General features: G+C 59.7%; 4 protein-coding genes across 5 annotated transcripts; 3 read left to right on the forward strand and 1 right to left on the reverse strand.

Moving 5' to 3' along the window:
* The first annotated feature begins 338 nt into the window (after positions 1-338).
* On the forward strand, positions 339-11,843 carry RAB5C (RAB5C, member RAS oncogene family). 2 transcript variants are annotated; one of them, XM_061477574.1, is made up of 6 exons: positions 339-436; positions 7,548-7,793; positions 8,842-8,993; positions 9,309-9,431; positions 10,215-10,308; positions 10,696-11,843. In XM_061477574.1, exons 2-6 carry the CDS (start codon positions 7,628-7,630, stop codon positions 10,809-10,811), a joined length of 651 nt encoding a protein of 216 aa, XP_061333558.1. In that variant the 5' UTR covers positions 339-436; positions 7,548-7,627; the 3' UTR covers positions 10,812-11,843. The 2 variants fall into 2 exon arrangements, with proteins under 2 accessions (XP_061333558.1, XP_061333557.1); XM_061477573.1 differs by lacking the exon at positions 339-436 and adding an exon at positions 1,422-1,443.
* Positions 11,844-13,522: 1,679 nt separating this feature from the next.
* LOC133281770 (heat shock protein 30C-like) lies at positions 13,523-14,599 on the reverse strand. The gene has a single exon (XM_061477576.1). The coding sequence runs from the start codon at positions 14,238-14,240 to the stop codon at positions 13,656-13,658; it is 585 nt and encodes a 194-aa protein (XP_061333560.1). The 5' UTR covers positions 14,241-14,599; the 3' UTR covers positions 13,523-13,655.
* A 577-nt stretch (positions 14,600-15,176) lies between these two features.
* LOC133281769 (heat shock protein 30C-like) lies at positions 15,177-16,012 on the forward strand. Its single transcript, XM_061477575.1, has one exon. It carries the CDS (start codon positions 15,269-15,271, stop codon positions 15,875-15,877), a length of 609 nt encoding a protein of 202 aa, XP_061333559.1. The 5' UTR covers positions 15,177-15,268; the 3' UTR covers positions 15,878-16,012.
* Positions 16,013-16,433: 421 nt separating this feature from the next.
* Positions 16,434-23,174, forward strand: KAT2A (lysine acetyltransferase 2A). The gene is given in 21 exon segments (XM_061477541.1): positions 16,434-16,645; positions 16,707-17,151; positions 18,192-18,315; positions 18,406-18,551; positions 18,797-18,886; positions 19,032-19,059; positions 19,062-19,212; positions 19,487-19,678; positions 19,770-19,876; positions 19,991-20,280; positions 20,282-20,308; positions 20,399-20,607; positions 20,687-20,813; positions 21,071-21,181; positions 21,258-21,356; positions 21,358-21,402; positions 21,477-21,591; positions 21,699-21,734; positions 21,879-21,943; positions 22,102-22,186; positions 22,383-23,174. Coding segments are annotated over 21 exon segments (2,898 nt in total). The 3' UTR covers positions 22,577-23,174.
* The last annotated feature ends 329 nt before the right edge of the window (positions 23,175-23,503 follow it).

Raw genomic sequence — 23,503 nt, forward strand, 5'->3', positions numbered from 1 at the left:
GCGGCCCGGCACCAGCAGGGTTTTGATCCGGTTTTGGACTCCGTGCCCGCGGGGTGCCCGGTGCGGGGGTCCCGAGGTGGGGGTCGGGGGGGTCCCTCCGCTCCCGCCCCGCCCCCTCGCAATAAAGTCTCTATTTTTCCACCCCGCTCCCGCTCCGTCTCTGCCCGCCCCGTCCCGGACACCCCCCCCCCCCGGACTACATCTCCCATCGCCCCCCGCGGCGCCGCCGGCACGCCAGGCCGCCCTGCTGACGTCACGCAATGGGGCGGAGCTACCTGGGTGGGCGGGCGGAGGGTGATTGGCGGCTGGTTCTACCAATGGGCTGCAGGCGAGGGAGCGGAAGGGGTGGGCGGATCCGGAAGCGGAACGGGTAAAGGCGGAAGTGAGGGCCGGGGCCTGCGAGACTCACCTGCGGCGGGGAGCGGCGCTCCGGGCGGTGAGTGCGGCCGGGGGCAGGGCCGGCACCGCGGAGGGAGGCGGCGGGGGGCTGCGGCCTTGGGGGCTGCTCGGAGCGAAGCTCCGGGTCCCGCTCGGTGCCCAGGAGCGGCGGGTCCGGGTCCGGCCCCGGGAGCGCGGCCGCAGCTGTAACGGGGAGCGGGGCAGCGCTGGTCGGGAGGAGCCGCGCGGCCGCGTCGGGCTAGGGGGAAGCGTCACGTTTGCATTGGGGGTTCCCTCCCGGAGCCGGACGGGCTCCGTGCGCGGGGCGCAGCGGGGCCGATGCCGCCCGTTCCCGTCTCCTTTGTGTCTCGGGCGGCAGCGGCTGTTGGGAGGTGAGAGGGAGCGTGCGGCGCGGTGAGGATCGCGGTGGGGCAGTGCTGCGTCCTGCCCAGGCGGGGGCTGAGGTGGGAGTCGGAGCTCCGGGGGTCTGAGCGACCGGGCAGAGCCGCCTGCGTGAAGGAGGTGACTTTATCTGCTGGGTGCAACGGGGACCGTTCTGGATGGCTGCTGGTGGCGAGCGCGGCCCCTGTCACCCTCTAAGAGGCACTCGTGAAGTGAAATCCGCGGTGCTGCAGCCTCTCGAGCGGGGCACCAAGCCTGCAAGGAAGTTTTGTGGCTCGCCTGGAAGGAGACGCGGGTGTGCTCACGAGCAGCGGTGTCCTGGGGTGCTCAGCGCAGTGGGAGACCGCCCTGCACGGGAGCTGGGAGCTGTGCGTGAGCCTGCAGCGGCGGCCGGCAGTGCGGGTTGGAAGGGAGCACCGGCTCCTGCGGGAGCGGCTCAAAGCTGGCGGTGCTCGAGGCGCTGCTGTAACTCCTGGGGCTGGGTGGGAGCTGAGAGGAGCTGCTCCCTGGCAGCAAACTGGGACGCTTACTGTAAACTGGGCTGCCAGCGAGCCTGAGCCCAGCGCTGACCCCGGCTCAGCTGACCTTTTGTGTGTGGCTGGGGCAGGTCTGACCTTGACTGCTTCCAAGCGTAAGGAAATCGGAGGGAAGCGGCTATGCCAGGTCCTATTTTAAGTCCGACGTGGAACAACTTGCATCTCCTATTCTTAGCTCTTTGTGTGGTGGGTCAACACATACTTGAGCTGCCCTGCTTAGAGGGTGACATCAGATCTGCTGTGCGCTGGGTTTGGACTCCTGAGCTTGTGCTGATGGCAGGACTCTGCTCGGTTGAGACCAAAAAAAGGAAGAGGCTTCTGATTCACATTGGCTTGGCATACTGTGCTGAGTGAACTTTCTGGGAATAGCCATTAATACTCACTACTGCCTTGACTCCAAAAGTTTTCTATGGTTTTCTCTCAGCTGAGCTGGTTAACAAGGTGAAAGAAATGGGACTGAAGAGCCTGAAGGATTCAGAGTAGTGTGTGTAGGCAGCTGCAAAACAATGCTCATCTTAAATGCATTCATGAGGTGAGCAGGTAAAGCACGGGCCTATATAGACCCATAAGGGGAAGAATTAGATTCAGTAACTGGGTCTCAGTGCTGGAATAATCTCACACTTGGGGCTCAACAGTATGCCCAACCAGTCAACTGCTTTCATAGCAATCAAATCTACCTTTAAAGGTGATCCTCCCCCTAAGATGCTCCGGGCTGATTGAGACAACACTGGGTTTAAGATAGTGCCAGGCAGTGGTGGTCCCTCGAGGCTGTTCAGGGGCTGGTACCCTTCAGGTGAGGGAGGAAGATGGGATGGGACTCCTGCAGAAGGGTTTAAGTTACTGGAGAGCAGTGAGGGGGAGGCTGGCTTGCTGTGGGGATGCAAATAGAGTAAAATACAGCACTTGTCTAGGTTTAGTAACCTAAATGGTTTAGTCCCATTTGCTTTATGAGTGAAGCCCATAAGGAGCTGGGCAGTGTCTGAAACAAAACTGTCTAGTGATGTATTCATGCCTTGCATGCTCGGCCAAACTTAATTGTTGGGATGAGAAGTGGAATTACCTTCATCACAGCAAAGCTCTTCTGCTCCTGAAGAGGGATCAGCTTGAAAATTGCTCTAGGCCCTGCTGGTCATCAGCTCTTGATCCTGGCTTCAGGTGTTTAGTGGGTAGGTGGTCAGGGCATCTCCCTGAAGAAGGAGGGGGAAAGAATGCCAAGTGCTTTCAGACACAGGAAATGAAATGGGAACGCTTCTAATGAAGTGGGTGTAGCCCAGAGTATTTCGGTCAGCATACTTGAAACAGGGTAGAAGGTAGAAATGGTGGAGTCAGCTCTTTCCTTCCCTTGGGGTATGAAGTTTGAAGGCCTCTTATGCAAGTTCTGTGAAGTTGTCAGAGTAACACGATGAAAACACTCCAAGTGCTAGCCAGAGACAGTGAACCTTCCCGAGAGGGGCAGTGCTGGGGGAGAATAAAGCTTCATCTCCATCCTGAGAGGAGCCCTCTCCTCCCCTGGAGCCCAGGAATGAGCTGCTGGAGTAGCTCTACATAAACAGATAAGAAACCCCTGGGTTTAATGTTTGCTTTTATTTGGTAGAGCTCCAAATAAGGAGCTGCCAGAGGCAAGTCTGGAAAAGATATTATGAAGGTCACTGATTCTCTTGCGGGGAAGACGGCAGTTTTGTGCTTTGCGGTGTCAGTGATCTTGCCTTCTTGTTCCCAGAATGGTGGGTGTTACCTAAAGGCACACACTGCTGGATTTCTGGGTTATTAAACTGGCTTTTGAGGGCATGCTGAGCAAGGGGCACGTGCAGGAGCAGGGGTTCAAAGACCCTTGCCTGCACAATTAAACACTTGGTGCTTTTGTTCCATTTGCAGCAGGTCCAGACTGTGCTCCTGAGTTGCTCCTTCGGCCTCACTGTGCCTCATCTGCTGCGCCATGGGCCCAAGTCTTTGCAGTGTCAAGGATAACCAGAAGTACCTAAGCCTGGCTCCACTCTCTGTTTCTCTGTTCAGCTGTGGTGATCTAAGAGGACAGTAACAGCAGTTTTAAAAGCAATTAGTCATGCTCTTCTGCAGAATTAACCCCCCTACTGGGTTAGACATGGAACTTCCTTGCGCTGCCACTGTGACCAACATGCTAATAACTGTTGCTGCTGATACCTAGTCAACTGTGTGAGCACTAAAAACCTGTAGCTCCAAGGCAGCATCAGGAAGTGGAATGTCTTTGTACCTCGTTGGGTGTTCTCAAGAATTCCTGGTAAAGAATAACCACTTAACACCCTCCTGAGGGGATGTGGATGGGGTTAAACTGGCTAGAAGAAGGCTTGAGGGAGCTTGATGCCGCCCTTTCACCCAAGTGCTGCCCATCTTGCCACAGTCCTGTAGGCTGGCATCTTCCAGAGTCAGATCAGCTCTGGAGGATACACGAGTGTTCCTGGCTTAGCTTTCAGGTGGCATTTAGCAAATGTGCTTTAAACTGAGCAGTCCCTTTCTGTGTGTGACTGTGTTTGGAGCTGCCCTTGACTCCAGATGATCACAGCACTGCCTGCTCAACAAGCGCCTGCGGTGCCATCCTGCAGGCTCCCTGCACACAGCCCCTTGCTGGGCTGAGCGGTGGCTGCAGCCTGGTGGCCTTGAAGGCTCAGATAGGGTTGTTTTGGAAGAGCTTCTGGGGCTGCTTTGGGGGCTGTGGCTTTGCAGGTGTCGGGAAGCAGATGGGTGTATCAGAAGCATGGGAAGGAGCTGGGCTTACCGATCTTGCTACTCTTGTTCAGGGCTGTAGCTACCAACTAAAAGTAATTTAACTTTTTGTTAATGTAAATCCTGTTTAGCTCTAAAGTAAAATGCAGTTGCCAAAGTATTTGGGAGGTTTGGGCATGAGACTCTCTAGAAGAATTGTGACCAAGCTGATTTAGGTCTGTGAACCTGTACTTTAAGGCTGTTAGAGCAGCTCCTGACAACTGCAATGGCTAGTTCCCAATTCAGAGCTGCTACTGAAGCTCTGGGTTACAGCCCTGCTGATCCAGACACTGAGCCCTTTGTTTGTGGAGGGAAGTGCATGTTGCCTGTAGAAAGATGAAGTATTAAAACTGATCAGACTTTACGGGGCTGAGGGACTGGGGTCATCAATGTGTTTCCTGGCTCATCTCATCTCCTCTCCAAGAGCTGGGTCTGTGGCTCTTTCCCCTGCAGTGTGGAGAAGCTCTCACAGTGTGTTGGATGCTCAGGTTGGCACCTTGTGCTGTGCTCATCCGGGCTAGGGGAGTCTGTGGTGTTCTGCTGGGTCTCATTCTTGCTGAGTGAATCTGGGTCCCGAAGCTGACTGCCTCTAGGGTAGGAGCAAGGTAGCACAAGCTTCCTGCTGGTGATGGCCGGCTGCCCATTCGGTGTGAGGTGAAGCAAAACCACTCAGTAACTTCAGGGCTTCCTTTGCCAAGGAATTCATGTAACACTGTCAGCTATTTAACAAGATAAATACTTCAGTGGGGCTTTTGTCTTGAGGATCTTGATTCTAAGCCAACAAATCCCTGGTGAAACGGCCTCTTGCATAGCTCTGAGCAGAAGCAGCCCTCTCGGGTTACTGGATTCTTCAGGATTGGGTTTCTAGCTCTCACCAGCTTTCAGAGGAGTCCTTGCTGCTGAGTGGACACAGGGCAAAGGCATCGGGTTCTGTTGTGCTGTTCTCGAGCATCCCAACAGCTCTGGAGAGCTGCCTTGCTCTGGGAGGGGCTGGGAGTGCAGCAGTGCCTTCTCATTCGGGGCTCTCCAATCCTTGGGCTCAGTATTCATGGAGTGCAGCAGATCCTGTCAGACAGGGAAGTGCTGAGAGGTGCGTAAACCACGGAAGTGTGATAGGCTTGGAGGTCTGGACAGCATCAGGCATTGAAACTGAACCAACCAACCAAGAGCCTGTGCCCAGAGTTCACAATAACAAAGCTGGGGCTTTTGCCCGTGTGCCGCAGAGCTCCTGCGTGTGCAGGGGGCAGGTATAGGGCAAGCAAAGCAGCATCACCTTCGTGGGGCAGGCTGCACCTTCAGCCACTTCCCCCCCTTGGCATGGTGGCCCTGTAGTTATTTCGGTCTGGCTGACCTGCGGCTCGAGCATGACCTCGTGTTCTCCTGGGCATCTTCCTGTGGACATCAGCAGCAATGCTGAGCTGCTTGTCCTGGTCTCATGGATGTGCTTAGCCCGAGACCCCCCCCCGGGAGCAGTTTGGGCCATCTGAACTGCGTCAGTCCCACCCAAACCATCCTGAAGGTCTGGCAGCATCTCATGGGGATGTGAAGTCCCGGAACCTCAAACCACCTTTAGGGGATGATCAGGTTCTCCAGAACTAAAAGTTGCTTCGCTGCTTGCTCTGGTCAGCAGCAATCCACGATGACCTGGCCATGCAGACACGTTTGCCTAGTTCTGTTTGGGTTCCTGTAGCACGACCAGATGGAGACATGGATGGAGATGTGTGAAATATAGGTCGTGGCAAGACTTGAGGATGTCACCGAGCTCACTTCCTTGTTTTGCTCTGGGGATCACCCCTATCGTGTTTCAGGAGGTCATAGCTGGGCAGAGGCATGATTCACGTGGCATTTACTGTGCCGAGTGTTAGTCTGAAAGAGCAGCAGAGCTGATACAGACTGCCCTGCGAGAGGAGGGCAAGGTTAAACAAGCAAAAGCTGGTCCCTGGTAAACCCTGCTTAGAGGAGAAACTCAAAGGTGGGAAGCTTTTCAGGCTGATGGTCTTGAACCTGGTGGCAACCAGAGCTGCAGAGTGCTGCTTCCTCACTGCCCAGCAAAACAAGTGGCTAATTTGCTTCCTATCCAGCTTTCTCCTCCGATGAAAGCAATGTTTTTCACTGACTTAACCCAGGTCATTGAAAGCAGTGGCTTCTTCACACTCAGGCTCCTGAAGCATCTTGCTGCACTGATGTTACTCCTGGTTCCTTTCTGGCTTCAGTGATTGGTGCTGGCTAAAGCAGGTTTCTGCCTTGCCTCCTGCTCAAACCAATTTGAGGTTCAGTGCCTCTAGGTGAGAGGATGCAGGAGTGCTTTTGTGTTTTGAATGCTGCAGAGGTTCTCCTGCCCATGGCACTAATGGGCTGTCCCTGGGGGTGAGCTCTGACTGAAGTGGCTCTGTGTTTCCTGTCAAACTCTGGAGCTGAACCTCACAGCCAGGCAGGCTTAGCCCTGGAAAGCAGGTATTGGACACTCTCCTTTGGTAGGGAGGCAGCCCTGAGCCTTGTTTTTCCAGTTCAGGCCCATTTCAAGCTGCTTTGAGCTTTTTCTTTGTGGAGAGATGCTGAATGTACTCGGAGCACACCCGGAGTGACTTTGGGGGTACACTCAGAACGAGGAGAAATTGTCTTTGGGGGGACTCTTTGCTGTCTGTCAACCAGCAGCTTGGGTTATGAGAGCTGAAGGGAAAGAGGCAATGCAGAGCAGATGCAATCAGTTGTAGCATTTCTCATTGACAGGAAGTGGGAGTTGTGATGAGTACAGGAAATATGCCTAAATCTGTGTAACTGCGCTCGAAGTACTGCTGTTCTCTGCTGGGTGCAGTAGAGCTAAGTGCTTGGGAAGGCACCGAGGCTTCACGTGTGGTTACTGTGGATGAAAACCACCTTGTCTTGCTGTTCTTGCGATGGTTTTGTGCTTCTGCCTGCCTTCTGCTCTAAGGTGCAGTATTTAATGGCTTGGGGTGAGTGCCTCTAAGCTGCAGCCTACCTATAGAGACCGCCTTTGAATGCCTCGTGACCCGAAGGACTGAGAGGCAGCACTGCTTACGTGTGGCACTTGACCACCCCTGCACTGCATTGGTAGTCTGGAGTTGCTGCCTTGGGAGTTCAGGAGAGGAGGAAGGAGCTAAAGGTCAACCTCGGTTACCTCTGTGAGCTGAGTAATTGTTGTTCCAATAGATGAAGCTCTAATAACAGCACTTGGTGTGCTGGCTGCTCTCTACCTGCCTCACCCCAGCAAGGTGAGGCAACAGCCACACGCAGTGGAGGTGGTGGGGAGGGAAGGTTGTGTTGTCAACATCCCTTCTCCAAGGAGGCTCGGGAGACCTGGGATGCTGCTGAAGGAGCTGCTCACTGACAGTGGTGCTGTGGTGCTGCAGCTCATAGCTTACCCCCATGGGAAGGAGGCCCCACCTGCCTGTGCTGGTGGTGGCTGCAGGTCAAACCCACCCTCTAGACCTGGTCCATGACTGTGCCCCTCACTCTCCCTTCCTCTTCCAGTTGCAACCTGCCTCCAGGTGGATCCCAGCACAGAACCTGCAGCATCCTTTAACTCTCAGCACCCCTGCGCTTCGGCCACCATGGCAGGGCGAGGTGGAGCTGCTCGACCGAATGGCCCAGCAGCTGGGAACAAAATCTGCCAGTTCAAGCTCGTCCTGCTGGGGGAGTCGGCGGTGGGGAAGTCCAGCCTCGTCCTGCGCTTCGTCAAGGGGCAGTTCCACGAGTACCAGGAGAGCACAATTGGAGGTGAGGCCGATGCCAGGTGCCTGCAGCCCAGAGATGCCTCCTGAACGTGCTCCAGGGGCATCAGGAGTGCTGATGGCTGCTGGGCTGAGGCTTTTGCTGTCGGTATCAGGCAGGCAGTGCTTTACCTCTCAGTTTACAGTTTGTTTGTTAGTGTGGAGATCACCACAGGATAATGCTATGGCAACCGTGTGCTCTGCCTCTGAGGCATCTTCACTTCCAGAGCTTGAATTCCTGCTTCTAATTAGAACTGATGCCTTCAGCTTGGTTGATAGCCCTTAATTATCTCTTCAGAGCATGACCTGGGATTTGGGGGCTGTTTCTAGCCTGATACTCTTAACTACTTCCACAGCTCTTTCAGGTCTAGTTCTTGAGCTTGACATCATTAGCACGGTGTCACCAATCAAAGGTCAGTCAGCACCTGGGCCTCTGGGCAGTGATATTAGGAGGTATGTACTGAGAACAGGCTTCATTTATCACTCTAGTAACCCATGAAGAGAGTAAGTAGAGCTGTAACTATAGCTTATGGGCAAGCAGGGCTTAATGCTCTGCTGCAGAGGGTCATGTGGGCATTCTGCTGTTCTTCAGTCTGTATCTCGGGCTGGTTGCTTTTCTCCTGGATGTAACACGGGGTATTATACTTGCTGGAACAAGAAAATCACCAGTTACTAAGCTGGGGAGTACAGTGTAACTGAGCTGACTTCAGTGCTTTGGCACTCTGGTGCTCTCCAAAGCTAATCCTGCTGGTGATGCAGCTGCACTGGGTGATGTGTGAGGAGGCTGCTGGGCAAGGGACTGGCAGCGCTGCTGCGCCCATGGCTGGCTGGTGCCCAGGCTCTGGGGGCCACCTTCCTGCCGGCTGTGGGGTGGCTCTTGGGCTCCTGTGTGCAAGGAGCGGGTGATATGGCAGAGCTGTGACTTCACAGCAAGCAGCTCTGCCCTGGCCCCTGTCTGGGGCTCCTGCTGCCGAAGCAGAACTGCTGTGAGCTCCTGGCTCCTGCTGCAGGGCTCTCCGGGAGGAGCTGAGGCAAACATGGACCTTCTCTTTCAGCTGCCTTCCTAACACAGACGGTCTGCTTGGATGACACAACGGTGAAGTTTGAGATCTGGGATACAGCAGGACAGGAGCGGTACCACAGCCTGGCACCCATGTACTACCGGGGTGCCCAGGCAGCCATCGTTGTCTACGACATCACTAACACAGTGAGTACTGGGCAGGGCTGGGGGTCTCTGCTGGCAGGAGGTGGCTGTGCTTGCAGCTGATGCTTCTCAGCTCCCTGGAGAGTGGCTGGGTTCAGAGTCCCTGCAGATGCCTGCCTGTAGGTGCTGAGTGTCTGACAACTGCTCATGGCCTCTTCCTCACTTGTGACCAAGGCTGTCTAAGCTGATAAAGGATCCTGCTACAAAGTGCTGTAGAGGCAGAAAACTTCTTACAGGAAAGACTTGTTCTAATCATATCTTCACTGTGGATTAATAAGAGGCTGCCCTTCCTTACTGCTGCCTCCTGTTTGCTTCCAGGACACATTTGTACGAGCCAAGAACTGGGTGAAAGAGTTGCAGAGGCAGGCTAGCCCAAATATTGTAATTGCACTAGCAGGAAACAAGGCAGACCTTGCTACCAAGAGAGCTGTGGACTTCCAGGTGAGTGGGAATCCAGATCAGTTGTTACCCAAGCAAGTCAGGGAAGCAGCTGTTTGCTTAAGTGGGGGAGAGGGTGGCTATGTCCACAATGCTTTGAGGGAGAGTGGAAGTCGAGGTTTAATGCTGCTCAGGACCCCAGGATGCCACCTAAAGCAAGCTGCAGCCTGCCTTTCCTGTGTGCTCCTCTTGTTGGTAGCAGTTTGTACTTGTAGCTCTCGTTGGTCATGGTTTGAATGTAGAATAAGGCCCACAGAGCACAAGCTTCTGTCTTCAGTTTCTCCTGGTGCCTTACTCATCCAGGGCTGTCTTCAGCAGGGTGTGAAACAGCATCTTTTAGGTACAAGACAAGTGAAGAACCATTCCCAGCTTGTTCTGCCCTTTGGAGCTCTTACCTTGTCTGAGGCAAACCTTCAAGGAGAAGCTCTTATCTCAGACCTCTGCACAGGCTGGCTGGTGGTGCATTGACAGGCTGTATTTCCCCCACCTAACCAAAGTACAAGGTGGTGTGCTGCTCAGGGCAGGCTGTGTGCACCCTGGCCTCAGGGGGCTCACAAGCAGCCTGCTCTGCTGTTCCCCAGCCAGGCTGTTGGGATGTTGGCCATGCAGCACTGGTTGTGTGTGTCTCCCCAGGCAGGATCAGGGTGCTGGGGTGTGGGGGGGGAATGGCCTGGAGTGGGACAGAGCTCCTTTAGTGGTTGGTTTGCCAGCAAGTGAAGCATGTGAAGCCTGCTTGGGCCTCCTGTTGGCAGGGTGCCTTTACCACTCCGACGTGGTTGTTTGTAGGATGCACAGACGTATGCAGATGACAACAGCTTGCTGTTCATGGAGACGTCTGCGAAGACAGCGATGAATGTGAATGAAATCTTCATGGCAATAGGTAACAGCACGTGTGCTGCAGGGTGACTGGGGTAGCTCGGAGCCACCAGCCCTGCAGCCCTGTGGGTACCATGGGGGCTTCCCGTCCCTGCTGGGTTGGAGGAGGCTCTGGCTGGAGAGGACCAGCTTGTAGCGGTCACATCCCTGAGTGGTTGGAGCCTTTGCCCAAAGCCTCTTCCCTCTCCCAGTATCTGGGTGTTAAGCAGGGAAGGAGTGGGGTTGATCGGCAGCCAGCGCTTGGAACGGGTTTGTTTCCTACCCTCCTGCTGCTGGCAGTGCCCAGTCCCAAGCTGCTGCAGAGGATGGGGCCGAGCCGAGCTGGGTGTGCGTGGAGTGGGGTGGGTTTGGCCTCGGCACCGGAGCCACCTCACGCCTGGTTTCCTTCCAGCCAAGAAACTGCCAAAAACCGAACCCCAGACGGCGGCGGGCGGCGCGGGCCGGAACCGGGTGGTTGACCTCCAGGAGAGCAGTCAGCCCAGCAGGAGCCAGTGCTGCAGCAACTGAGCGGGCGGCCCCGCTGCCGGAGCCCTGGAATGACGTGACTGGAATCCACGCTAACAATCGCACTTAACCGTAGAGCGGCCGCTGCCCGTGGCCGCTGTGATTTCTCCATCCCTTTCTGATCATAGGCTGGAGGGAGTTCTTCCACCTGCACCTTTCTGTACAAATACTAATTCAATTCTAAGTCTTAAGTCACTTTTTTAATATATGAACTTCTGCTCTTCCCTCTTCCTGGTGGTGGTGGATGCACGACCTGGTGCCTGCCCAGCCCTTCAGTGAGGGGGGGGTCCCGAGGCACCCAGGTCCCACTGTACTGTAGTTCACTATTGGAAACAAAGGGATATTGAGACTAGACAGCCTTGTTTCAGATCACCTGTATGTAAAAGCTGAGGCTAATCCCGGTATGATACGCCTAGAACAACCACTAAACTGTAGCATTAGAGTGACAAACTCTGGCTCTTCAGCCACTTATTGACCAAATCAGTGATGAGTATTCTGGGGTGGGGCAGAGGGAAGCGAAACTGGTTTCTTCTGTATTTTGTATTGTATGTTTCTTCATGTAACCAATCAGTATCTTGTCAATATAGTACATCCAACGAGCTGCCTGTTGTCTTTCTTTGTGTTGGACTCCAGCATGCCAACTCCTCTTTTCTATCTCCGGTTCTGTCACAATGCACTAATCCTGTTGCAACTTTTGCAAAAGAAACGAAAATCTTGTATAGAAAATTGTCCTTTTTTTGATGGTTGTGATGCCACTGATGTTGTTAACCCTGCTCTGAATCCACAGGGGTGACGGCTGTACAGAGGTGGGGTGGGGGAAGCCTCGGATAACGATGTATTGCGAAAGGCTGTAATTCCACACAGTATGAAGGGAGGTATTAAAATGGCTTCTGTTGCCAGACTCTAACTGATGTTGGCTGCTGCCTAGTGCCTAATGCAATGTCTTATGCACACTGGTATTTAAGAGGAACTGTCGACTTAGTCTTCATCACAAACTTCAGTTTTGTGTGATTAAAACAAGATTTTTATAAACCTTATCCCAATCACCAATGTTCATGTTTCTTAATCAGCTCAAACAGGAGGGGAGCAGAACCTAACGCTTGTGCTGGGCTTTGGGGGGTGGATGTACAACACCCTGCTCACCCATAGGGAAGCCTTCCTGGCAGGGAGGAGTGGGCTGTCCCCATTCCTGCAGCCGCAGCTCCACGGAGCAGCACAAACTCCTTACCATGGGGATGCAGGAGCCTGCGCTGCGCTGGAGGCAAATAGTGGGGATTACTCATTGCCTGGTACTTCTATAGGGAAGCTATGGTGCAAGTTGGGAAGAGGTGGGGAGCAGCATGGGGAGGAGCTCAGCTGCCAAGTGGAGGGGCTTGGGGATGCTGTGCTTGAGTACTGCTGAGCAGGGACCACCTCTGTGTTAGGATGAGAGCTTGGAAGATGCTGCTCTCCCGTCATTGCTGCGTGGACCCCCATGAGGGAGACCTGGAGTCAGGGTGGAAGACAGCGCATCCCCTGGCAGCTCTGCTGCTGCTGTGCTTGGCAGAGGGTGAAGGCTGGGATGGGCTGGAGCTGGAGCTCTGCTATAGCCCAAGTGCCTGCCCAGCCCTGGGGCCTCTGGAAGCTCTCTGGGGTACCTGGGAATGAAGCTGGCTGCGAGCAGCCTCAGCTCCTGGGGGCTTCATGCTCTGTCCAAGGGCTTGGTGCCTTTGGCTCCTGCTTTCATTCCTTAAAGCAAGCAGGAAGGGTCTGGAGGAAGTCGGGCACTGAATTCCTGATACCTGGAGCAGAGGCTCCTTCCTCTGTCGGAGGAACTCGGGCCCCCTGTGGGGGACACATCCGAGGTGTCCTTGCTTCCAGCAGGGTTTGGACTGGTGCTGCTGCTCTCCAAGAGATGGGTGGGCCTCTTGGAGAAGAGTTTCCCCAATCCCAACCGGGAACCGTCCCATGGACACCTGGTGCGGTGCTGTTGCCATCTGCTGGCTCCTTTTACTTGGTTCCTGGTTGCTGGGGCTTCGTTTCTGAGTCTCCATCTCTGTGATGGGGTCTGGCTGCTGCCTGAGTGTGCGCTGGGGACCTGGAGGGGGTCACGGAGCCTCCTCGCTTGATGCTCCGCTGCCATAGGGAAGGGCTGTGTGAGCTCAGAGCGGCTTTAGCACAAACAGGCGTGCCTGCCTGCGTGCGTGCATACCTGCTGCCTGCCCGGGCCTGAGCAGGCTGTTTATGCACTGCCTGGATTTGGGATTTGCCCTCCCTGATGCTGGGATTGCGGCAGCGGCTCCAGCAGCCCCTTTCCAAGCTGGGGGGGGGGGGGGGGGGGGTAAGGAGAAACTTGCTATAGTGGGGAGACCCCATACCCATCCAGGCTGCTCCATGTGGCTGTCCCCATTCAGTGGCATCATCCAGGGAGCAAGGGGCTATAGAGCTGGTGCTGGCAGTAGCATGAAGAGGGAGTGAAGGAGCCTGCTCCTAGGAGAGCTCTGGTTCAGGGGAGCTGGGTCCCCTTCTCTCTGCCTGGGGGATTCCTGCCAACCCCACCACGAGCAGCCTGGTGCTCGTAGGTCCCTTCCCTCCCTTAGGTCGGTCCCATTTTGTGCTGCCATGAGGCAGCATGAGGGGTTCTTCCCTCTCTGTCTGCCCAGCTCCGCTGGCACTAAGAACTGAGACCGGGACCCAGCCTCCCCATCGCCCAACACCAAGAGAGCACAAGCACGTTCCATGCAAAAGTATTTTTATTGGATACAAAAGCATTCCAGTGTAATGAAAACTGACATCAGTGATGGAGCTTGTCCGGGCTCACGCCCGGCACTCGCTCTGGTCCTGCCGCGGGCCGTCGGCTCCCTCCCGTTACGCCTGGGCTTTGGTGGCGGCTCCATCCTGGGCGGCCGCTCCGGGCTGCGGGGCTGCGGCGCTGACCTGGATGGGCACGTTCCTCTCCGGGGCGGCCGGCAGCGCCAGCCGGGGGGCCTCGATGCGGAGCTGCCCCTCCTTGGACAGGGAACACGTCAGCGCCTCGACGTCCACCTCCTCGGGCACGTCCCACTCCCGCTTCAGCACCTCGTACTTGTAGGAGAAGGAGCCCTTCTCGTCGACGTTCTGCGTCTCCTTCTGCCCCACCAGCACCACCTTCCTGCCCACCATCTTCACCGACAGCTGCTCGGGGGTGAAGTTCTTCACGTCCTGGCAGATGGAGAAGCCCTCCCCGGAGCTCGGGGCCAGGGCAGTGCTGGTGCGCTGGGCTCTCTCCAAGGCGTTGGCTCCTTGGCTGCTCAGAAGCTGCTCGAAGCTGCTCATGAACTCCCGGGCTTTCTCCATCTCCTGCTGCAGCTCGGTGAAGATGGTCTCTGCGTGGGGCCAGAGGGTCCTCACGGTGCCCAGCTGGGTGGCCAGGGCGCTGGAGGCGAATGGTGCGAGATGCATTCGGCAAAGCATCGCTGCTGTTATTATTGCTGCTGCTGCTGCTGTCGCTGTTGTCGCTGTTGTCGCTGTTGTCGCTGCTGTCCCCTCTTCAGCGGGCTGTGAGCGCTCTGCCCCGGCTCTGCTGCTCGCAGCTTTTATTTCCCTTCCCGGGGGGCGTGGCCTCACCCCGAAACATCACATCATCCTGGGCAGAAGAGCTCAGCTCTTTCCAGCCCGTTCCAGTTCATTCTTCTTACTCATCCACGAGGAGAGGCAGCGCTGACGTCGCGCCCAGCATACCTTTGCCCTTAGTCTTGCGGCTCTGCTCTCCTGCCTTATAATTAGCAGCATCACCTCAGCCTCCAAACGGGATGCCTGAGCCGCCCCTGCCAAAAATCTGTGGCCTTTCCAGCTTCCCAGGCAGGGTGCGGGGCCGGGCTCCTCTCCTCCCTGCCTTCTCCCCCCTCATCTGTGCCCTGATTCCCCCCAGTCTGCAGGCAGGGGAGCCCCCCTTTCCCCCTCCCACCCCTTTGCAGGACCCTCAGGTGCTTTGGGAGACCCCCGGCGAGACCAGGAATGGGTCCTGGGCCCCTCCCTGGGCGGGTGCTGAACGGCCGGGACAGGACCGGGGTCTGGAACGTGCGAGAAGCAGCGGGTGATGTAGGAACGCGTTGATTTGGGGCGGGACTGTCCCCGCTGAGCCCCCCTCTGCAGGGGCTCGTGGCCGGGCTTTGCTCGCCCCCCGGTCCCGGGGGTGCTGCTGTATCACGGTGTCTCTGCAGAAACCCGAGCTCCCCGCAGTGACCGCAGCTCCCTATTTGCGGCGTGTGACTCGTCCCTCGGAGCGGGCGCTGCTATTTCGGCTGCTGGATAATCAGCCTCTCAAAAATAGGCGATGGCTCCAGGAGGGTGCGTGGGGAGAGAGCGTTCTGGAAGGGGCACACCCCCGGGCAGGGGAGGATAAAACCCGCTGCTCCCGGCTGCACCCCAGCACCGCGACAGCCCCTGCACGGAGCAGAGCCGCAGCACACACCGGGAGCGCACACCGGGAGCACACAGAGATGCTTTGCCGCTTGCACTTCATGCCGCCCACCTCCAGCACGCTGTTCCCGTGGCTGGGACCCGTCCGCACCCTCTGGCCACATCCAGGCACCCTCTTCGCGGAGCTGGAGCGAGAGCTGCGGCTGGAGATGGAAAGGGCTCGGGAGTTCATGAGCAGCTTCGAGCAGTACCTGACCAGCGGGAGCAGCGCCAGCCGGATCGGCATCGCCGCGGAGCGAGCCCCCAGCACCAGCGCAGCCCTGACCCAGGGCTCCGGGGAGGGCTTCTCCGTCTGCCAGGACGTGAAGGACTTTACCCCCGAGCAGCTGTCGGTGAAGGTGGTGGGCAGGAAGGTGGTGCTGGTGGGGCAGAAGGAGACGCAGAGCACGGACGAGAAGGGCTCCTTCTCCTACAAGTACGAGGTGCTGAAGCGGGAGTGGGACGTGCCCGAGGAGGTGGACGTCGAGGCGCTGACGTGCTCCCTGTCCAAGGAGGGGCAGCTCCGCATCGAAGCCCCCCGGCTGGCGCTGCCGGCCGCCCCGGAGAGGAACGTGCCCATCCAGATGGGGCCGGCGGTGGCGCAGTCCACAGCCAACACCGACGACGGGGACGAGAGGGCCAAGGCGTGATGGGGAGAGGATGGGGCCGGGCTGAGCCCGGCTGCCGGGGCAGTCTCTGGCCGCAGGGCAGCGGCCGGGGGGGGGGCGGCTCTGCCCAAACCGTGTGGGTTTTTTTAGCTATTTAATAAATATTCGTGACTTTTATGTGCTCTTCTCTGTGTTCTTTGCACCGCTCCCGGCTCTGCCCCGCAGCCTGACGGCAGCCTGGGCATCAGACGGTGCTGGCGCCTCCTCCCCACCGTGCCTCGGCAGAGGAGGGCGATGGAGGGGCTGCGGCCACGCACAGCGCCGGGCTCCGGACCCGCATCTTCGCGGTGGTTCCGCGGCGCTCCCGGTCACCTTCACCGTGCCCCGGTGCAGCTGGCACCTTCCAGACCCCTCCGGCTCCTTCGCGTCTCGTCCTACCGCCAAGCCACGCCCCTTAGCAGCGATATGGGCGTGGCCTGCCATAAATGGGCAGGCGGGGCGGTCCCACTCCATATATGTACTCCCGGAGGAGGGGTCGCACTCCATTTCGGGCCAAGGAGGCGGGGCGAGGCGCTGCGGCCACACCCCCCGTGTTTGCATGGCGCGCCACGGCGAGGGGGCGGGGCATCATGCCAAATATGACTTGAGGGGGCGGGGCCCCGCTCCATATTTGGCGGAGGCAGCGGAGCGCGCCGTGAGCCCCGAGCTCCGCTGGACCGGGCCCGGGCCCGGTGCCGGTTACCGGAGGGGAGGCTCCCCGGGTAGCGATGGCCCCGCCCCGCTGGCCTCGCCCCGGGAGGGGCTCTGGGGGTGATTGGTCCCCGCCGGGCCCGGACCCCGCTCCTCCGTGCCCGGGTCCCGCTGCCCACAGAGCGCCCGCGGGCTCAGCCCCGGCCCGGGGCTGCGGGCGGCGTGAACGGGTCCCGGGAGCACCGGATCCGCTGCTCCCCCCCCACCCCTCCGGCCACCTCCCGCAGCGGCGGACTACGGATTCCCGGCGTGCCCGGCGCGCAGGCGCAGTGAGCGCGGAGCGCACGCCGGGCCCGGCATGGCGGAGCGGAGGCCGCGCAGCCCGGGCGGCCCCCGCCGGGACCGGGAGCGGCGGCGGCGGCGGCGGGGGGCGGGGGGGAGCGGCGGGGCTGGGAGCGGGGACGGCGGCGGGAGGAGGAGGAGGAGGAGGAGGAGCGGCGGGGTCCAGCGACCCGGCGCGGCCCGGGCTGAGCCAGCAGCAGCGGGCGAGCCAGCGCAAGGCGCAGGTGCGCGGGTTCCCCCGCGGCAAGAAGCTGGAGAAGCTGGGGGTGTTCTCGGCCTGCAAGGTGAGGGGAGAGGCACCGGGGAGCGGTGCAACGGAGGGAGGCGTGGGGGTGGCAGGGGCGAGGGGATGCGCGGAGGGATGCAGGATGGGTGCGGGGATGTGCATGGGGGGGGCAGGAGGGAGGGTGCAAGGATGCGCATGGGGTGTAGGAGGAGGGTGCTGGGCCATGCATGGGTGGGGTGCAGGGGCGAGGGTGCAAGGATGCGCATGGGGTGCAGGGTGGGGTGCTGGGCCATGCATGGGTGGGGGTGCAGGGGCGAGGGTGCAAGGATGCGCATGGGGTGCAGGAGGAGGGTGATGGGCCATGCATGGGGGGGCAGGAGGGAGGGCGCAAGGATGCGCATGGGGTGTAGGAGGAGGGTGCTGGGCCATGCATGGGTGGGGTGCAGGGGCGAGGGTGCAAGGATGCGCATGGGGTGCAGGGTGGGGTTGCTGGGCCGTGCATAGGTGGGGGATGCAGGCGGGAGGGTGCAAGGATGTGCATGGGGTGCAGGAGGAGGGTGATGGGCCATGCATGGGTGGGGGTGCAGGGGTGAGGGTGCGGGGATGTGCGGAGGGATGCAGGATGGGTGCTGGGCCGTGCATAGGTGGGGGATGCAGGAGGGAGGGTGCAAGGATGTGCATGGGGTGCAGGAGGAGGGTGCTGGGCCATGCATGGGTAGAGGATACAGGAGGGGAGGGTGCAAGGATGTGCATGGGGTGCAGGAGGAGGGTGCAGGGGCCATGCATGGGTAGAGGATACAGGAGGGAGGGTGCAAGGATGTGCATGGGATGCAGGAGGAGGGTGCTGGGCCATGCATGGGTGGGGGCTGCAGGAGGAGGGTGCTGAGTTGTTTAAGGGAACTGCCAGGACATCCATGGGAAGGTGCTGTGGGATGCTGGGCTGCACAGGGGCAGCTGGGAGAGGGTGTTCAGGCGCTGGCTCCTGCAGGGTGGGCGCTGAGGAGAGCTGGGGTGGGTCAATAGGGGTGGGTGGAGGAAGCTTTGCAGGGGGACTTGTGTGGCCGCTCTGGGACGCCTCCTCCTTGTCCCTCATCCCAGGCCAACGACGCCTGCAAGTGCAATGGCTGGAAGAACCCCAACCCTCCCACCGCCCCCCGCATGGACCTGCAGCAGCCGGTGACCAACCTGAGCGAGCCGTGCCGGAGCTGCAGCCACGCGCTGGGTAACGACCCCCCCCCCCAACCTTGGGGTGCCGGGGACCCCCCAGTGCAGGGGGAGCAGTGCTGACCCCCCCGTCCCGCTCTCACCACAGCAGACCACGTATCCCACCTGGAGAACGTCTCGGAGGAGGAGATCAACCGGCTGCTGGGCATGGTGGTGGATGTGGAAAACCTCTTCATGTCAGTGCACAAGGAGGAGGACACGGACACCAAGCAGGTCTATTTCTACCTGTTCAAGGTGCGTGTGGGGCTGGGCACTGCTCGTGGTGGTGCTTGGGCAGGGGTCCCTTGGCATTGCCGGGGAGCTGGGGTCTGGCTGTGGGTGTCCCCCCAGGACCTGGAATACCGACCCTGGGCTGGGAATGACTGCTCCCGGCCTTGAATTCCTCTGGGGGGGGGAGGTTTCTGGGGAAGAAATGGGCATCATGGGAGGTGGACCCGTTCCCAGGGCTTCAGTCACCGTGTCCCATGGTGTCCCCGCAGCTCCTGCGGAAGTGCATCCTGCAGATGAGCCAGCCTGTGGTCGAGGGGTCCCTGGGGAGCCCCCCCTTCGAGAAACCAAACATTGAGCAGGTGAGGCTGCTGTGAGGGTCACGCCTTGCACTGGGCACTGGTCCTGTGGTTTGCTGCTCTTGCACGGCCCGCTCCCTCTTTGGGTGGCAGCACAAATGGTCGGGTGCAGCACCCGGTGCCCTTCCATCGCCCCTTCGTCTCCCAGGGAGTCCTGAACTTCGTGCAGTACAAGTTCAGCACTTGCCGCCCAAGGAGCGGCAGACCATGTACGAGCTCTCCAAGATGTTCCTGCTCTGCCTCAACTACTGGAAGCTGGAGACTCCATCCCAGTTCCGGCAGCGCTCGCAGAACGACGATGTGGCCACCTACAAGGTCAACTACACAAGGTGAAGGTGGGAGAGGGGCCGAGCCTCCTCCTCCTCCTTCCTCCTGAACCCTGGCTCCTGGCATTGTCGCCTCTCCCCCCTCTCCTGGGTTGTTGGTCCGTTCGGAGAGCAGGCATCCAGTGGGACCCTGCTGCCAGACACATCATCCGTGACCCCTCAGGCTCCTGCTCTTCTCATCCCTGCTTCCCTTCCAGCAGTGTTGTCCCAGGAGGGATGCGGGGCTCCGGGGATGCTGGTCCCAACCCCGATCCTGGAGCCTCTTCCTGTCTCCTAGGTGGCTGTGCTACTGCCACGTGCCGCAGAGCTGCGACCGCCTTCCCCGCTACGAGACCACGCACGTCTTCGGGCGCAGCCTCCTCAAGTCCATCTTCACGGTCACCCGCCGGCAGCTGCTGGAGAAGTTCCGGGTGGAGAAGGACAAGCTGGTGCCGGAGAAGCGGACGCTGATCCTCACCCACTTCCCCAAGTAGGCGCCCGATGCGGGGATGGCTGCGGTGCGGCAGGGGAGGGTCCCCTCCTCGCGCACTGAGCGCGGGCGACGCGCTGCTCCCTGCCAGGTTCCTGTCCATGCTGGAGGAGGAGATCTACGGCGAGAACTCTCCCATCTGGGAGGCTGATTTCACCGTGCCGGCTGCCGAGGGGGCTCAGATGGTTTCTCGCCCAGGTATCGGGGAGCAGCTGTCCCTGCTCAAGGGGCTGTAGGGCACAGGGACGGGGATGCGGTGGTGGCCGGGTGTGAGGAGTCCTGGCACGCACGGGCATCGTTGGTCTCTTCCAGCCGCGGTCAGCACCGTGGCCGTGCCCACTGCTCCGCTCTTCAGCAAGAAGCTCAGCAACAGCAGCTCTGCTGCGAGCATGGACGCCAGCGCCCGGAGCCCCTGCCAGGTATGACCAGTGCAAGCAGGGACCTCCCTCGGTCCCTCCTCGTGCTGGACATGCCCTCTGCTCCACGCTGCAGGGGAGAAGAGGAAGCTGCCCGAGAGCCTGACGCTGGAAGATGCCAAGCGCATCCGTGTCATGGGCGACATCCCCATGGAGCTGGTGAATGAGGTCATGCTGACCATCACGGGACCCCGCTGCCATGCTGGGCCCTGAGGTACAGGCTGGGGGGTGATGAGGGGTCAGGCTCTGGGCTCAGGCTCTCCCTATGGAGAGGGTGGTGGAGCCAGTGACCCCCCCCCCCCAGACCAGCCTGCTGTCGGCGAACGCGGCGCGGGACGAGACGGCGCGGCTGGAGGAGCGCCGCGGCATCATCGAGTTCCACGTCATCGGCAACTCGCTCTCGCAGAAGTCCAACAAGAAGATCCTGATGTGGCTGGTGGGGCTGCAGAACGTCTTCTCGCACCAGCTGCCCCGCATGCCCAAGGAGTACATCACTCGCCTCGTCTTTGACCCGTGCGTGGCTGGGGGGGGGGGGTATGGGATGGGGCTGGTGGTGGGGGTCCCCTCTCACCCTCGGCCGTGCTGCCCACAGGAAGCACAAGACCCTGGCGCTGATCAAGGATGGACGGGTGATCGGCGGGATCTGCTTCCGCATGTTCCCCACCCAGGGCTTCACGGAGATCGTCTTCTGTGCTGTCACGTCAAACGAGCAAGTGAAGGTGAGAATGGGGAGGCATTTGATGGGCACAGCATGGGGGTCCCCAGCAGCCCTGTGGGGTGTGGTGGGTCCCGTGGTGGTGTCACTGTTAGAGCCCAGGGGTGTTCCAGACCCTCAGGTAGCTGGACCCCCCTCAGCACTGGCCGGTTCCAAGCAGCAGGAATTGCTCTGGGACATCTTCCAGTGGCCTGTGTCCATGGCTGGGAGGGGGCTGTGTGTGTCCCATCTGATGGAGGGGGTCCCCTCTCTCTTCCCCAGGGCTACGGGACCCACCTGATGAACCACCTGAAGGAGTACCACATCAAGCACAACATCCTCTACTTCCTCACCTACGCAGACGAGTATGCCATCGGCTACTTCAAGAAGCAGGTGAGCTCCGCCCTGAGGTGGCTTCCCCCGGCCCTCCTGCCTCCCACATCCCCCCTCATTTGCCTGTTCTCTCCTAGGCTTTTCCAAGGACATCAAGGTCCCCAAGAGCCGCTACCTGGGCTATATCAAGGACTACGAGGGAGCGACGCTGATGGAGTGCGAGCTGAATCCCCGCAATCCCCTACACGGAGCTCTCGCACATCATCAAGAAGCAGAAGGAGGTACGTCCTGCGGGCAGGGGAGGGGTGCTGGCCCTGGGCATCCATCCCTTGAACCTCCCCCTTTCCCCCTGCAGATCATCAAGAAGCTGATCGAGAGGAAGCAAGCGCAGATCCGCAAGGTCTACCCTGGTCTGACCTGCTTCAAGGAGGGCGTGCGGCAGATCCCCATTGAGAGCGTCCCCGGCATCCGTGAGTCCTGCCCGTGTCTGGGAGGGAGGGCTGGGGCAGGAGGGCTCCATCCTGCCCCACCTGCGGGTGTGGGGCGGATGTGGTGATGCTGACACTTTGTCTTCCAGGAGAAACAGGATGGAAACCCCTGGGGAAGGAGAAGGGTGAGTGCTGGGCTGCGGGGGCTTGGCTCGGGCTGCTCCTCGCTCCTGCGCTGGGATGGGGAGCTGGGGATGCTGGGAGATGGGGAGCTGGGGATGCTGGGATGGAATGAGACCGCCCACCCTGGGCACTGGGTTTGTCCTGCAGGAAAGAGCTGAAGGATCCGGACCAGCTCTACAACACCCTGAAGAACCTCCTGGCCCAGATCAAGGTGCGGGCAGGAGGGGACCCTGTGCTCCAGAGCCAGGCTGCCCTGGGCCATACCCCCAGGGGGCAGATGGGCTGAACCAGGCCTGCAGGGAGCAGGACCCCCGTGTGCTGGAGCTGCCTGCACTCACTGCTGTACCTTTCCTTCTGCCCTATCTCCAGACCCACCCCAGCGCGTGGCCCTTCATGGAGCCGGTGAAGAAGTCGGAGGCACCGGACTACTACGAGATCATCCGCTTCCCCATCGGTAAGGGGTTGTGCCCAGAGCCCCGGGTGGGATGGTGGAGGGAGGGCTGGACCCCCTGCCTTGGGTGCTCCGTGCTGGAGCATCATCACTGGGGCAGTGGGAGGCCCAGAACAGAGGGGGGGGGTTGAGTCAGGACTTGGGGTTGGTGTCCGGCCCCATGGCTGGGGGGTGCCCTGACCCTTCCCCATCTCCCAAGACCTGAAGACCATGACCGAGCGCCTGAAGAACCGCTACTACGTCACTAAGAAGCTGTTCATCGCCGACCTGCAGCGCATCATCACCAACTGCCGCGAGTACAACCCGCCCGACAGCGACTACTGCAAGTGTGCCAACACCCTCGAGAAGTTCTTCTACTTCAAGCTCAAGGAAGGGGGGCTCATCGACAAGTAGGGGAGCTGGCCCCGACCCGGGCACCGGCTCCCCATGGGAGGGACAGGGCTGCCTGTGGGGACCCAGTCCTGTGCTGCGGGCAGGGGCTGCTGGAGGTTTTGGTGCTGTGAGTGGTCTTCCTTTGGGGCATCAGGGCCTTGTATCCCCAAGCTGCTGCCTCTCAAAGGCTCTGGCAGGGGCAGTGCTGAGCTCCTGCTTCCTGGCACTGGTGCTTCCCTCCTCCCCAGGGTCGTGCCTTCTGCTGCCCTGGCTCTCCTCCACAGGGCAGGGGCACACAAGTGCTTTGGGTTTCTGTTCCTGTCCACGCACAGGCAGCCCCTGCCCGTCTTGTTGAATGTATGGTGGGGCTCAGCCCTGCCCGCCTTGGCCTGCAGGCAGAGATGCTGCTCGTGGTCCAGGGTCGTGCTGTGAGGGGATGCTCTGTCCTTGGCCCCCCCTTAGTTCCTGCTGCCTCGATCGGCTCTTTCCCTGCCTCTGCTCCAGACAGGGGCTCAGCTGCAGTGTCTACAGCCCCCTCCCTGCCTGCACAGCCCTCCCTGTCTGCTTCTGCTGCCCACTGGCGTGTTGGGTTCTGGCAGCCCGGGTCTGCTGTGTGTGTGTGTGTCCCCGGCATGGGGGTCAGTTCCTGCTCCCATCCCTTCTTGCTGTCCCCCTCTTTGGGTGCTGGGCTGGGGGAAACCCCAGTTGTCATCCGTCCGTCCCCCTCCCGGCTTGCTCCCCTCCTGCTGCCTTGTCCCTTGCGTTGTCATCCCTGGCTGGGTGCTGGTGCTGCTCCGCCCCTCGCCGGGATGGGACCGTCCCCTCCTTCCCCCCTCCACCCGTGACTTTTGGTTTGGTTTGATTTTGGTTTTTTAAATAAACGTCCTTGTGCAGGCCCAGAGCCGCGGCTGATGGGGGGGGGGGGGGGAGCCCGACGGGGCCAGCCCA

The sequence above is a fragment of the Pezoporus flaviventris genome, unplaced genomic scaffold (assembly GCF_033815535.1).
Source record: "Pezoporus flaviventris isolate CSIRO_AGI_PZ_B2104156 unplaced genomic scaffold, CSIRO_AGI_Pfla_v1 ptg000107l, whole genome shotgun sequence".
In the NCBI taxonomy this organism is placed as follows: domain Eukaryota; kingdom Metazoa; phylum Chordata; class Aves; order Psittaciformes; family Psittacidae; genus Pezoporus; species Pezoporus flaviventris.